General features: G+C 33.7%; 1 protein-coding gene across 2 annotated transcripts in view; it reads right to left on the bottom strand.

Annotated features, from left to right (window-relative positions):
- Positions 1 to 11334, bottom strand: part of LOC149806718 (CXXC motif containing zinc binding protein-like) — a 29191-nt gene extending 17857 nt beyond the window's left edge. Inside the window, exons 1-3 of one of the 2 annotated variants that reach the window (XM_089956892.1) lie at positions 11247 to 11334; positions 9091 to 9174; positions 4548 to 4604 (exon numbers count right to left, since the gene is read on the bottom strand). In XM_089956892.1, coding sequence (XP_089813018.1) covers positions 4548 to 4604; positions 9091 to 9174; positions 11247 to 11252 — 147 coding nt within the window. In that variant the 5' untranslated portion in view covers positions 11253 to 11334. Of the gene's footprint in view, positions 1 to 4547; positions 4605 to 9090; positions 9175 to 10715; positions 10785 to 11246 lie in introns of those variants that run through there. The other variant, XM_089956888.1, reaches the window with a different exon arrangement.
- Between the last annotated feature and the right edge of the window lie 3904 nt (positions 11335 to 15238).

Here is a 15238-nt window from a genome sequence, read left to right as displayed (position 1 = left end):
GCTGGTAATAAGAATGGCAAAATATATTCTTACAGTTTTACATACTGAATTTCCTTAAAATATACTTTCTTAGTTCTGCGAATCCAAATTACATGAGCCATGTCATGGGTTCTAAAGCTTGAATACACATTTCAAAACTGTACTGTAATTTTGACTGCATTCCAAGTACAATTACATCCTCATTACTACACTCAAGGGGGCCCCGAGTGGCCGAGTGGTCTAAAGCGCTGTCCATCACGGATCACTGCCATCTCACCTCTGTCTGCATGGGTTCGAGTCTCGGGCTCGGCAAATGTGGATATGTGAGAAAGCTTGCCGGTAGCTTCTTGTGGGTCGGTGGTTCTTTCCGGGGTTTTCCCGGTTCTTCCTCCACCATTAATACTGGCCGCCATGTATAGCCTATCTTGTGCTGAAAAATGGCGTTAAACCCTATAACAACAACATAACAACTGCACTCAAAATGAAATAAACATTAAATTCCATAGCACCTTTTTGATAATTACAATTGAAAGACTTCATATTTTTTCCCACATTATGATTCCAAACATTCAATGACAGAACAGAAAAACACTTGCAGATGTCAACACTCTGCTTCCTCACTGCTGAAATCAGATGTACTTCGTGTACAATTGATACAGATAAATTCAGTCCATAATCAAAACACTTTGTAGAATCAACAAAAATACCAAAATCTATTCATTCCAGCCAAACAGAAAAGTTGTTGCAATGCGCATTCATTCATAATATGACTCTAAATTTCAATTTTAAGTAGACCAAAATGCTATTTTCTTTTGAAAGTGATGTCTAGCACACAACTAAGTTCAAATTTATCTGGGCGGAGTTATGTGAGCATTAATAATGTTGTTGTTGTGTAATGATGAATATGCGGCTGTGTATTTAGTTAATATAATTAAGCCTTAGGTAGTATAAGAAAATGTGCATATAATAAAAAGGTTACTATATTTGTATGGAAAAATATGAACTCATTTTGTCAGATGGATATACTGCACTGCGAAGGTCATGCAGTATATCCATCCAAAAAACTTGTTCATATTTTCCCATACAAATGCAGGAACCTATAATTACCATTCATATTAAATCTTAAATAATCTCTGTTACCATTCACGTTAAATCATAATATAATCCCCGTTATCATTACCTCTATTGCACAGAGGATAAACCAATTCCAAATCCATGTGAAAAAAATCTTTTTATCTGGGACGATTATTTTTTCTGTCTTAGCCTGATTGTCTGACATCAGTTGTCTCGGGTTAGTTGATTTGCTTCAATGGCACTTTTAACACATTTTTAACATTATCATACCACAGAAATGGAAGTGAAACGCCTTTACCAGAGACAACCAACCTCAACGGGCCTGGGCAAGTATCAAACCTCGATTACAAATAGCGTGCTTCGCTGAGTGAACTAATGTGGCTCACACAATGATGTGAAGTAATCAAATATATTTTTTATAAAAATTGGTATCCTGTTTGAATGTGTTTTTGTGATTTGGATTTTTAACGTAGCTTTAACAATTTTTCAGTCATATTGCTACGATGTCTGCAGTGTGGCAGTTTAATCACCAGGCTGACCAGTCCTAACATTAACCTTTCAATGCTGAGTGCCAAGTGAGGCAGCTGTTAGTGCCATTTTTGTTAAGTCTTTGCTATGACTCGGCCGGGGATCAAATCCACAACCTCCCACATCCAAGGCAGACACTCTAACCACTAGGCCACCGGAGTGGTCGATATCCTGTTTGAAACATAAATGGCTCTGACAAATAATTCACACAGGAGTTTGCAACAAGACAATAAAACCTCATTTGTAATCTGCTTAGTTAGTCTTAAAAGAAGATAAATAATGTAACCCCTTGACTGGAATTTCCTTGTCACTGTGCCAACCCCAATATAAATTCTATTAGGCATGTTATCTGCTAAAACAGGTGACACAAAAGGAGGAGGTGATAGAGCTTGCTGCTTGCACTTTGCAAGAGAACATTTAATTATCATTGTGTTTGTACATTCAATTAACTTTATTCTTTTTTGAGCACACTCTACAGAAAACTTCTGAAATAAAACAACTATGTGATGCTTTCAGCAAAAGCTATATTATGATTTGATTAGCAATACGTGTTTTTCTGTTCTTAATTATATGGACCACTAATGAATCTACAAATTGCGAAATATCAAAGTGGCACGCATAAGATTAAAGCTTAATTACAACAAATGTAACCTTGATTGTAAGGACGGACGATGAGAAAAACAAATGTCTTCTTAACTGTCAAAATGTCTATATACAAGCCATGGAGGTTGTGTGGGTGGGTGGGTGGGGTGTTAGTAAAGGCTTTGGTACTAATCTACCATATTTATTCTTACTGTACATACTCACTTTCAAATCAAGTCCAACTTCAAATGCACAGACCAAGATGTGACATCACATCATGTGCTGGAAGGGGTAATCATTAGAACAAACAATATAGACCCTGAATATATAAACTTCACTAATTCAGACACCAATAGGACAAACCAATTTGGTCATTTGAAAAATGTGGACAATGTAAACAACAGATGTCATTTAGAGATGAGATATTCAACCAGTCCCTTGCTCATGCAAAGACTTTAACACAAAGTACCATATGATGCAGCACTATCAATATTGATACTGTTTCAATAAGTGCACCAAATATCATACAGTTGTCTTAAATGATTTCAGAGTTAAGCTCCAGAAAAGAATGCATGGATAATGGATGGATAAACAGATGGATGGACAGAAAAATGGATGAAAACAAAAAGTATCGAACAAAAGAAGTGTGAACAGCAAGAAACACACCTGGACCACTAGTCCAATAAGTGTACTGAGTTTCATAGAGATATCAAGAAGCGCACCTGGACCATTAGTCCAATAAGTGTACTAAGTTTCATAGAGATATCAAGAAGCGCACCTGGACCACTAGTCCAATAAGTGTACTAAGTTTCATAGAGATATCAAGAAGCACACCTGGACCACTACTCCAATAAGTGTACTAAGTTTCATAGAGATATCAAGAAGCCCACCTGGACTACTACTTAAATAAGTGTACTAAGTTTCATAGAGATATGAAGAAGCCCACCTGGACCACTACTCCAATAAGTGTACTAAGTTTCATAGAGATATCAAGAAGCACACCTGGACCACTACTCCAATAAGTATACTAAGTTTCATAGAGATATCAAGAAGCGCACCTGGACCACTAGTCCAATAAGTGTACTAAGTTTCATAGAGATATGAAGAAGCACACCTGGACCACTACTCCAATAAGTGTACTAAGTTTCATAGAGATATCAAGAAGCACCACTACTCCAATAAGTGTACTAAGTTTCATAGAGAACAGTTTCATAATTATTATGCCCTGGAACAAAATGTTTACAAACAGACAGACAAAGCAATATTACTATGTAAAATTATTGTGTTTTATGAAACTTTAATTTCCTATTAAAAAGGCATGATTGGACCAAAATATGTTTTCTCTTTGCAAAAGAAAACAAGTTATATGGCTTGATGCTATTTTTGGGAAGTTCTTGTGTATATTTGCTTTGCCTGTAATACAAAAGTTTATAAAACTATGGAGTGTTGGAACTTTAAAAAAATTAAACTCATTGAAATTTGTTGAATTCATACATATCACTTTGTTAATGTTTTGACTCTTATGGGTCTAGATTTATGCATTTAATGTCATCCTTTGTAAGTCTTTGGTTAAATTCTGAACTGAAAAATGTAATTACTGTCAATACAACTTTATCAATGCTGTATTAATAATTATGAATTTGTTTTGGTTTTCAGAGTAGAGGGTTTTTGGTTAACTTAATATTATTTTATTAAAATTACAAGACAAAATTAGGACCAGATAATTTGGGGGTTTCAAGAGGATTTTGGTTTAGTGTGATTTTGGTCTTATGAAGTTTCAAAATAGCTTTAAAAGAATTAACTTAAGAAAAAGATGGAAATTATAAAAGAAAACACTAAAAGAGTGAAGGCTCGAGATGAGTCAAAAGCATCATCTGGAAAAGAAAATGTAATACTGCAGCCATTTTGTGGTACACTAGGCAATCAAAATGTCTTCTTTTTTTTCTGGCAAAATTTTCTGATCATTTAAGAAATTCTTGTACTTATCTAGATATAATTACAGTATAGTATCATTAATCTTGATTCTGTTTATCCCACCATAGCCAAATTAGCCCAGGCCCCTGACTTTGCTCCACTATGTCTGACCTCATCAATTCTGAAAAAATATAAAAATGTTGGAACTATCTTCCTATATAAAATTTTAAAATATTTGGGTTATGTCAAATGCAGCATTAAACAAGAATAATACACCAAAAAGACTGTATGAATTCAGTAATGCTTAACGCTGACCTGACTGATCAGTAAATAATCAAGCTCGCAACTTTTGGAAGTGCATTCAAGACACTGTTTAACAGTATTAGCATTATCTTTACAAATCGTTAGAACGCACACAGTATTTCAAACCCCTTAAATAGACAATCATGATTGCACATTTCTTTACTCACAGTTAGGGTCAAATATTGGAATTCCTTGGTTTCTTCACCACAGTTGGCACAGCGTAACTGAAAGAGAAGTAAATTTATACTGGTAATCTCAATACAGTGAGTTTTGGAGATATAATAGTACGTACAATTTATCAGACTGCCTAGATAAAATTTCGAAACTTTACTGAAATATCTGATACATGGTTTTTGAAAAATATGATGTTGGAAGATCATGACTAGTAAAAGTATGATATACTAATATAAACTTTACAGATGTGCTCGGGGGCCCTGAGTGGCCGAGCAGTCTAAAGTGCTCTCCATTACAGATCACTGCCATCTCATCTCTGTTTGTGTGGGTTCGAGTCTTGGATTTGGCCAATTTGTGTATGTGAGAAAGCTTGCCAGTAGCTTCTCATGGGTCGGTGGTTCTTTCTGGGGTTTTCCCAGGTTCTTCCTCCACTATTAATACTGGCCACCATTTCTAGCCTATCGTGTGCTAAAAAATGGTGTTAAACCCTACAACAACACTGTGAATGCATAGTAATCTCACTATGATTTCAACTGGCATCATTTTTACACACATATATACATGTGCAGACATATGCATGTGCACACACATACACACATGCATGCATGCACAAGGGGTCCTGAGTGGCTGAGTGGTCTAAAGCGCTCTCTGTCACGGATCACTGCCATCTCACCTCTGTCTACGTGTATTTGAGTCTCGGGCTCTGTCAATGTGGTTATGTGAGAGGGCTTGCCGGTAACTTCTCATGGGTCAGTGGTTCTTTCCAGGGTTTTCCCGGGTTCTTCCTCCACCATTAATACTGGCTGCCATATATAGCCTATCTTGTGCTGAAAAATGGCGTTAAACCCCATAACAACAACAGCATGCATGCACATAAACACACATTTTTCCCACTTAATTCCTTCGGATTAGTATTTTTAACAGTATCATCCCTAACTTTTACTAATTAGTGACAGGGCTTGATGTAAAAACATTTAGTTTTTATTTTCATGCCGTGTAATCAACTTTTACGCTAATATAAAAGTTACAAACATAAGCAAAATTTTACAAGGTGATAAACATGTTTCCTGCCAAAATTTCAATGAGGAAACTTCAAAAATCAGTGCAATTCCTTGTTTCTATTGTCTGAACATAAATATACTAAATCACCATGGAGATTTCAAGGCTAGATTCTTCATTTTAATAAACATACCCTGTGCTTACAGATTCTTATTCAAATACATTTCATAAAATGAATGCTTGTCATTATATAACTCTTCCTAATAGTTGATCATTATACCTTTACCTCTTTGGGGAACTTTCACTTTGTAGATGCGTTCTCTTGCCCAATAAGCCTGAGCCAAATAAAACGCGAATATCCATTTTCAAGATGTATTTATAGCCACAAAATTACATGGTAACAAGACAGAGGACATACAGTTGTTAAGTTCCAAGAATATTTTAATGTTCAAGACAGATTTTCACATTCAATTCTCTCCCATAAGGCATTTCAGAATCAAGACTTGGTTATTAATGATATTTTTTAATGAAAGATTTGACTAAGAAGCATGTGCACTTATTAAAAAGCATGGACATTATGTTAAATACAGTCAATACATTTATATAATATGTCTATATAACATGTCATCTTTAGAACATAGTTTGACTACAATGGAAAGGTTGTATGAAAGGACATGTGATTTTTCAGCAAATAAACTAAATTCTATCTTGTAATGGTGTTTATATTAAATTGGTGATGACATGAATATATATCATGAAAGTAATTAAAGCTTTCAAGAGGACAATATTGTCAAATCAACAGTATTCCATAAAGTTACAAATTTATGGTCTTAAACTTAATAACAGAATACAGCAAAACCAGCAAGTTTAGTAAAATATAACAAATAATATATTTCCCTAGAATACAAAGTTGTGAATCAAATTCCAAAGGATCCTAAAAGTTCTATCACAAGTCCAATAGTATATAGTGTTTCAAATCATTTAAAGTGGTGTTCCATATGGATTCTAATCTTGAATGTGTTGATGTGCCAATAGCCTTGAATGTGCTACTAAAATCTTGCTACTTGAATATCCTTGAATGAATTCACAATAGTTCTCAACTAATGATTTAGTCCTATTAATCACAACCTTTATATAAAAACCACTGACACAATCTGAGGATGAGGATGAGGGTCAAAAGTTCAATTCCAGGGCAGCCTAACTTGCAAATTCGGTCAGGTCTTTTACACAAATTTTAGTAAAGGACATGACAAACATCAGCTAGACCAGGTATTTCCAAGAGGAAGCCTACATCCTAAACTCAGATCAAAGCAAACAAGTTTGCAAATATTATCTAAAGGTTTAGTCTACAACCATGGATAAAAGTCAGCTGGCAAAATGTCATTTATAAAATAACCCTTACAATCTACAATCATTGACAAAAATTAAACACACAATATACTTATACTTACAATAATAATAATAATAATAATACAGTAGTAACTGCTAGTTAAGTATCTAATTTGTATAGGGGCACTACATTATCAGCAGAGACTCTTCAAAAGACTGCAGAAAAGTATTTCAACTCATAAAACATGTTTTTCTTCGGGGGAAAATCAACTTGTGATGAGAATAATGCTAATCCCAACAAAAGGACATTTGACAGGTGATCTTTCAGTATCAGTATATAAAGTTTGTGTAAATTCATCTTGATAACAGTTCACATCTAGAGTTTCAAGCTACTTAGGTACCATATATGTATCAAGATTAATTCATCTTTTCTTAGGGCCAACTCTTAAAGCAGTTAAAACTGTTTACATAACATACTGACTTGAAATAAATTTTCTGCACTTATGCTGCTTGGTGTATTTTTTTAAAATTCCTTCTTTGTTTCATTTAATGATGTCATTTTACAGTCATCTATAAGGTTCCTAGTAATGCCAGTTGTTTATCCATGTAAGTTTCTTTTGTGTGAATGGAGATGCTATTGTACTTGCAGAGAACTCTAAATAATCATTCTTGAGATTGAAATAAACTGCTTATGATTTTATTGTTTTGGTTTACATTTTGTACCGTATTTTCCGGCCTACAAGTCGATGCGGAGTATAAGTCGAATTGACCAATTTTGTAAATTTTCCATCCTTCGTCCATATATAAGTCGATTCGGAGTATAAGACGAGGCCAGGTCAATAACTTGGCTTTGTATTTTATACTAGTAACTTCCGGTTGCATGAATATTGATGGTATCGTTGTATGATATTCCATATTACCGGCAATCATGAAATTGCATTACCGATGCTAACATGCTTGTGATTTTACTTCTGAACTGCTATATTTTGTTATCAATTGACACAGCTGAATAAACAGTTCATGCTTGTTTTATTATAACTGAAAGCACATCCATATTGTAGTTCATTTTATTACCTGTAGTTACGAACGTAACTTATACAAACTTGTCATTTTCTATCGTAAGTTTGAAAGTCACGGACTCCATTAAATCGATTCGTATATATATATATATATATACATATACTATTTTTTAAGTGTTTGTTCTGTTTGGACTTGGATATAATTAACATTTTATTACTAATCTATTCAATGATATACCCCACTATTATCTTTATCGGCGAGTTCGAATACAAAGTATTTTCCGGCGTATAAGTCGATACTTTTTGACTTGAAAGTTCGGTCTTCGTCTTATACGCCGAATCAACTTACATATGGATTGTGTCATTGAAATTGCATCGACTTATATATGGATTGCAGTATCCGGTATGCTATTGACATTGCTCTATAATCGGCATAATCGAAAACAGGTCACATAGAAGTACAAATTCATGTTAAATTACTATGTCAATAAATTGTCATAAACTAATATGACTGTGTTTATATTTGTAAGTTTTGTCATTATTTATTTTGCATTCTGCGTGTTTTTTCTTATTTCTCAAACATAAAATAAAAGAAAACAATTTACCGTACCGGTAAAAACTTCACCGGGCCGCATAGCACACTTACGGTCTATACTCTATAGTGTACTGTACTAATTCAAAGCATATTGTTTGTTCCTAAAAAAAAAGATATCAAATAACTGGTCCATTAATATTTGATTTTCCAGTATAATGTTGGACACACGTGAGCAATTACCGGCATAGCTTTTTGATTGATCCAATTTATCCTACAAAGGGATGTAATCCATATTAACTCGAGCCTTCTATGATTATTTATAAAATAATGTAGATCATGCATTCTACTGAATCCCCCAAATCATATGTTTCTAATTGTATTTGACAAAGTTTCTCAAATAAATTAGGTTTAAACTACACTAAAATCAGATATATAGATGGACTACCAGTACTCATAGATCATCAGTGATCCATGATTTTTAGTTTCGCAATTCAGTTTAAAGCAAATTGTAATGTCAACACTTCACCTATATTCATTCTTAACCAGCAAAGTGTCCGGAACCCTTCATCCCTAAACACTGTTGATCTCAGTGTGTGTGTGTGTGAAAAACAAAAACACATTGTAATACTATATATATAGCAGTGAAATACTCACACGTACATACCACCGGAAGTCCTCACCACTAGGATGAAGATTTGTCAGCTTTTCAAGATTAGCTTTTATTTGTAGTCCTATTTTCTGAAGAAAAAATTCAATCTCTTTATTAAATGAAGTGGCTTTTTATATCAGAAGAATTTATTCCTCTAAGATATAAATCAGTCTACCTGATTTTATGTAAACTTTTTTGTACAAGAAAAAATAATTATTAACTTCAGAGAACAAAAAATTATACGTAAAAAAAATAATTATCATTTTGTGTTACTGACTGTGTATGAAAAATAAAGGAATCATACCTGAACAAGGTCTAAGGAACACATGAAACTCAACAACCTAACTGTACTAACATAAAAAATAAACATAAAATTTGTTGTCTCATTCTGCTCATCATCTAAAGAATTCAATTACAATAAAAATAAAAATACTAAAACAAAAGTTTTGTTGTTATAAGAGAGAGAAAGGTGGGAGGAGAGGCTGAAACAATAATGTCTCAGTGTAATTTAGAACATAACCAAAAACACCATAGTAGCTGTTATGGTGTGCTATGTTAGCAAAATGATTAAGATCTATTTTAGTTGTCGGTAAATTATAAGCAAAGATATGAGCCAATGTTGTCAGTAAGTTAAGTGCATCTTGTATTCTTACAGGAACAGTAACCTAATCAAATTGCACTTTAAAAAAATAAATTGATAAAATTTGTTTTTTAAAAATGTGTCTGGGTATGTAGTATATGTATGTGTGAGAGGCGTGCAAGATAAACAGTAATATTTTCTTAATTTGTTTTCATTAATCAGATATGCTTATCTAACATTTTCAAACTCTTCTCTCTCCAACCTCCCATGAGTCAGTTTAATATATCACCTAAGTGAGCAACCATAAGTGTCAAGTTTACTTATTAAAATTTTTTTATTTTTTTTTCCTAATTAATAAAAATAGTCTAAAGAACCTATTAAGATTATTTTTTAAATCATCATAATTAGTACTGCTAATACCAATATCATTTCTTCCTTTAGTCATGTAATCACTGCTATCACCGGATTCCAACTAGAAATCTGCATAAAAATGCATATTGCCAGTAAGCTATATCCCAAACATGTACACATGAATCACTTTCTGCGCAAAGATTAATTTTAAAATCTTTTATTGACAAAATCTCATGGACTAAAACTATTCATGTGAAATATATTTAAAATATACTTACTTACTTCCAACAAATGATTATATATATAACAGGATTATGATCGAATATTTCTAGTGACCAACAATGTTTGGGCTTTTTTATTTTGCTCACTATATAATATGGTCATATAAATTGTCATTCATATCTGACCCTGGATGATAGGGTTACACAAACTTAATGTCAAGAACAGATATAATTGTCAAAATTTATCACAACTAACAAAATATGTTCTTTAATAAACTGATTTAAGCTGCAAAGCATTATTATCTGACAATATGGTAAAGCATGTGAAAATGTGGTTTTCTAATTATTGATCTTAATTCCTCACTGCCCTTCATAGTTCTCATTTACTGCTCATAATTGCTGCGCTGTGAAGTCATAATATAGGATCAGATAAGATTTATTTGTAGTTGGCATAATTTAAATCATCAAATCAACATACACTCAGGTGAACTTTTATATCATGCTGGTCAATCACAAAAACCTTAATATGCATAATCCCATATGCTGCAGAATTGTTTCCCCATAACCTGTCGTACCGCTAGAAAACGCGGAAGATGAATTACGTATTAAAATGGGGGCTACATTGCCATGTACACAACAAATACAGCTAAAGTGAAATGATGCACACAAGCAAAGATGACAAATGCACATACTAACAATTTAATTATAATGTATACATCTGCAACAAAGATACATTGTTTAACTGTAGACAGCTATGTTGTCTTGAAGACTAAGTGATACCAACGTCTCGATTAACCTCGAAAATAGGTTTTGCACCGACGACCAGACTGTTCTTCTAATTTCTTGTTTGCTGCTTCGAAAACTTTACAATATTGACCTGTCGTAAATAGTGTATATGTGGGATTGTCTAGGAATTAGGTCTGGAAATAATGTCATAAAATATTGGTAGCCATTTCGCAAAATAGCATCTATCTATTTATCATGAAGTAAAAAAATTTTTACACCTTACCACCATCTTGGCAACTGCGGGATGGTTAAATACAGAACTTGCACAAACATATGTAAAATATGTTTAGTTAACCGAGAAAAGAACCAGTCAGTATTATTTGTGTCCAGGTAGTTTTATACTTTTGAAATTAATTCGTGTTACAACGAGACCGATAAGTAATTTCTTTAACACTGTCAGTTGACTAGTAAATCTCCTTATTTTTCTTTTTCCTTTTCCACATTGCTTTCTTTGCATGTGCTTTAAAAACTCGTAATATAATGCACTGGACATTTCTTTTTAATTTTATTTTGTGTGGAGTGAACCAAAACTTTTTTGGTATTTGTGTGGGAGTAATATTTGTTGTAAAGGGGTGGCTGTTTTTTTATATATAGAAAACGTGAACCTCTGACGATGTTATGTAGCACTAAAATGTGTGATTTACAATCTCCCTGACTTTCTATTTCCTTCGTACAACAACAGTTAGGATAAAAAAAAAAGATATGAATGGGATAGTGTTTAAAAAAAAATGCAACTTATTATAAACAATGAGAAGGTCTATAAAATAATTGTTGGAATAATTTCATATTTTTAAATTTAATTTCATCCCTTAAATTACTCAAATTGTCTATTTATTTTTTTTTTTGCATTTCTGCAGAACAACTCACGACATGGATTATGTTGATGCAAGAAAAGCATATAGTGGCTACAAAAAGGAAAAACAAACATCCCAACAAACATCCCACCTGTGCAAATCAGATAATCGCGTCTTTTCAAAATCTCATCTCAAAAGATGAAAGTTCACAAGTTTTTCAAGCAAAATCAAAATAGTGGAAATAAAACATCCGCAAGAAATTTAGATACAATTAAGATCACCACAGACAGAATGAGCATAACAAATGTCCTGTAACAAAGCAGATTCCTAAAATAAATAATAATTTTATTTCTAAATGTATTTCAGGCAGCATGACAACGAAGTCAGAAATAAGTAAAGTTATAAAAGAAAAACAGTCGTTCTCAGTGAGTGATCAATCAGGTGCACAATACACGTTTATCATGAAAATATTTAAGAAAATTGTTAGGATACTATTAAATTCACTAAGTACAAAAGTTTTATCACATTACAAATCCTCCATGATGTGTGCGTATACACCTGAATGCTCAGTTTGGGTTGTTGAAAGTTATGATTCTGTAGACAGGTGGTTAAAATCCATTTTAATGGTTTTATCGGCTTTGTGTAAGTAAACATTTCGTATTAATTTATCCGGAATCCATTTTATGAGTTTTGTCAGTCTTGTGTATGCAATTATTTTAGAATTTTCGTATATGAATCTATAACTGTTTATTTGTACCATGACATACACTATAATGATTTCGTTTAATTTTCTTTCAGCAATGGAATTTTTGAATACAAGGTGAATAATTATGCCAGTCAACGTAATGTCTTCATGCAAAAACAAAATGCTGATCCCCTATCTAAAGTTTCTAAATGACGTTTTCTGATGTAATGGCTTTTGTAGTAAAATTATTATTTGCTAGAGACAAGATATAATTCAGTTCAAGTTCTCACATAAAATGGTAATTCACTTTTTCTTTTAGATGCCATATAAACTTTTCATGCTGTAAACTCTACAGTAGACTGTACTTTATGATCGAATGATGTAACGGCAATGGTTCAAGAAGTGTTCAAGATCAAGTTCTATTTGAGAAGCAGGTTGAACTGATTGGAAACAATATTACAGTGCTCTTTTTAACCTTTTAAAAGCATATTGTCACTTCCATGCAAATAATTACTGTTTTAAATCCAATACTCATTCGTGGCTCTCTTTTTGACGTTTGATAGGTGGGTGTAATAAAGGTGTCCCATCGCGAGCAGTCATAGATTTGCAATATACAGGCATCAGCTCGGTCATTATCAGCGCTTAGAAGATACAGTTTCTTTATTTTCCAGTTAATGCTATTATATCCTTAGACCGAGTTTCGTTTGTCCTGGAAATTTTTTATTATTATTTAGTTATCGTTGTCCATGTAAGGGCATCAATTTAGTCATGATAACAAACATTGAAAAGACTCCATTTTATGTTTATATTTAGGCAGTATAGGCCTACATCAGTCGACGCTGCTGATGTCATGAGACCGAATGGTCTCTGTCTTATAAATCACTTTTTTAATGCGGTGTTTATTGTATGTTTTGTAAACAGACAGCCATGGCCAATATTTAAAATATATTAAAGTGAGCTCCATGTCAGAGGCAACCTTGGTTTACTAATAATTATAATATTAATAATAATCACTCCTCTTTATATGATTATGATCATACCGTAACATTCACAGTTATAATTTCAATTCAGTCTGTTTGATACACCTTGACTACATTTGACGAAGAAAAAAAAAGTTCAGGACAAATCCAACAAAATTCATACATGTAGATTTACAATTGGAAAATTTCAAGGCCTTTTTTTTCCTATCATCATTTTTATGTGCATCTCATACAACTGGTTACTAATACATTATTAACAGCCAATAACAGGAATTACCTTGCATAATAATAGTAACCTTTGCTTTTCTGTTGGCAAACTGATGCAATAGTTAGGACCGACATGCTTTCCCCGAACTCTTCTACTTTTTGTAAACAGGCACTGCTTTATGGCAACATATATACCATTCAGAATCTTTTCATCGTCTCTTTTATTACAGCTATTACACGCCGCTCCGGTGGCCTAGTGGTTAGAGCGGGAGGTCGCGAGTTCGAACCCTGGCCGAGTCATACCAGAGACTTATAAAAATGGTGCTAACAGCTGCTTCGCTAAGCCCTCAACTTTAAGAGGTTAGTGTTATGACTGGTTGGCCTGGTGTCAAGATAATGTAACTAGGTGGGACATAATGCTACATGTCTGTGGCATGATGCCTCAGTGCTAGACATCACTATAAACCACCACACTGCAGACATCGTAGTGATATGACAATTTTTTTAAAGCTACGTTAAAAATCCAAATCACACACACACACACACACACACACACACACACACACACACACACAGATTACAGCTTGGACACTTTTCCACGTTTGTAATTTATGTTGCTGTTTGAAACTCCTAGCTATAGACCTCCAATATTCTCGAGGTCTGGATACATTTATACACAATTTCATTTGTTGAATTAACCAGTTCCGGTCTCAGTTGTTATTCCACTGCTGCTTCTTTAAGTTCAATATCTTGTTCTCTTTAAAGGAGGATCTGGACAGATGAAAGCGACTTTTATTTCTTCCTATACTTATTGTTAGCCTGACGAATTTTATATGTTCATTCTTGCAAATTCCTCGATTTCTCGTTTAAAATGTTTCAACATCCAGTCTTGACGGTCTCTGTTTTTAGTCTGGTTTGGAGGCGCAACGGTCAGCAAAGCAATATGATCACCTACAATCTGATCATGCAAGGCATTTTCAGTCTTGGAGTGAACATATTGTGATTTTGTGGGTTTTCAAAAAATATATTCCTGAAAAGTTTTACAACCTGGCCTCCGTACACATCAGAGCTCTAATTTTTTTTGGGGGGTGGGGATGGGGGTGGGTATGGCCGGTGTCATATTGAACACTGCAGTGTGCGCAATCAGATATCAGATTACCACATTGTCTCTTCGTCTCTCATTTTGTGTATTGGATCATGGCACATGAATATGTACATTGATTCATTTCATACTAGCTTTCATTTAGGCCGACAAGTATGAACAGTCCGTGTAAACTTTCAGTGGAATATTCCTAAGGGATTACGCCACTACAAAACTGGAAAATGAAGCGCGGTCATTTAGCGTACGTGTTTTTGAAAGAATATGTTCATATCCACAAAGCATCATGCACACATATCATCATACATATTTCCCAGGATGGCTAGACTTTAAGCACAATACTTACGAAAGTTCCATTAAATAGGTCATTTGTGTTTTCCGGTGTCTTTTAGGAATTTGTCAAGATTGCTTTACTTTGGAGTGGATACGCCATGTTTTTCATGACTCTGG

The sequence above is a fragment of the Sinohyriopsis cumingii genome, chromosome 1 (assembly GCF_028554795.1).
Source record: "Sinohyriopsis cumingii isolate HCF-2022 chromosome 1, ASM2855479v2, whole genome shotgun sequence".
Classification (NCBI taxonomy): Eukaryota; Metazoa; Mollusca; class Bivalvia; order Unionida; family Unionidae; genus Sinohyriopsis; species Sinohyriopsis cumingii.
This window is presented reverse-complemented; position numbering and strand designations above follow the sequence as displayed.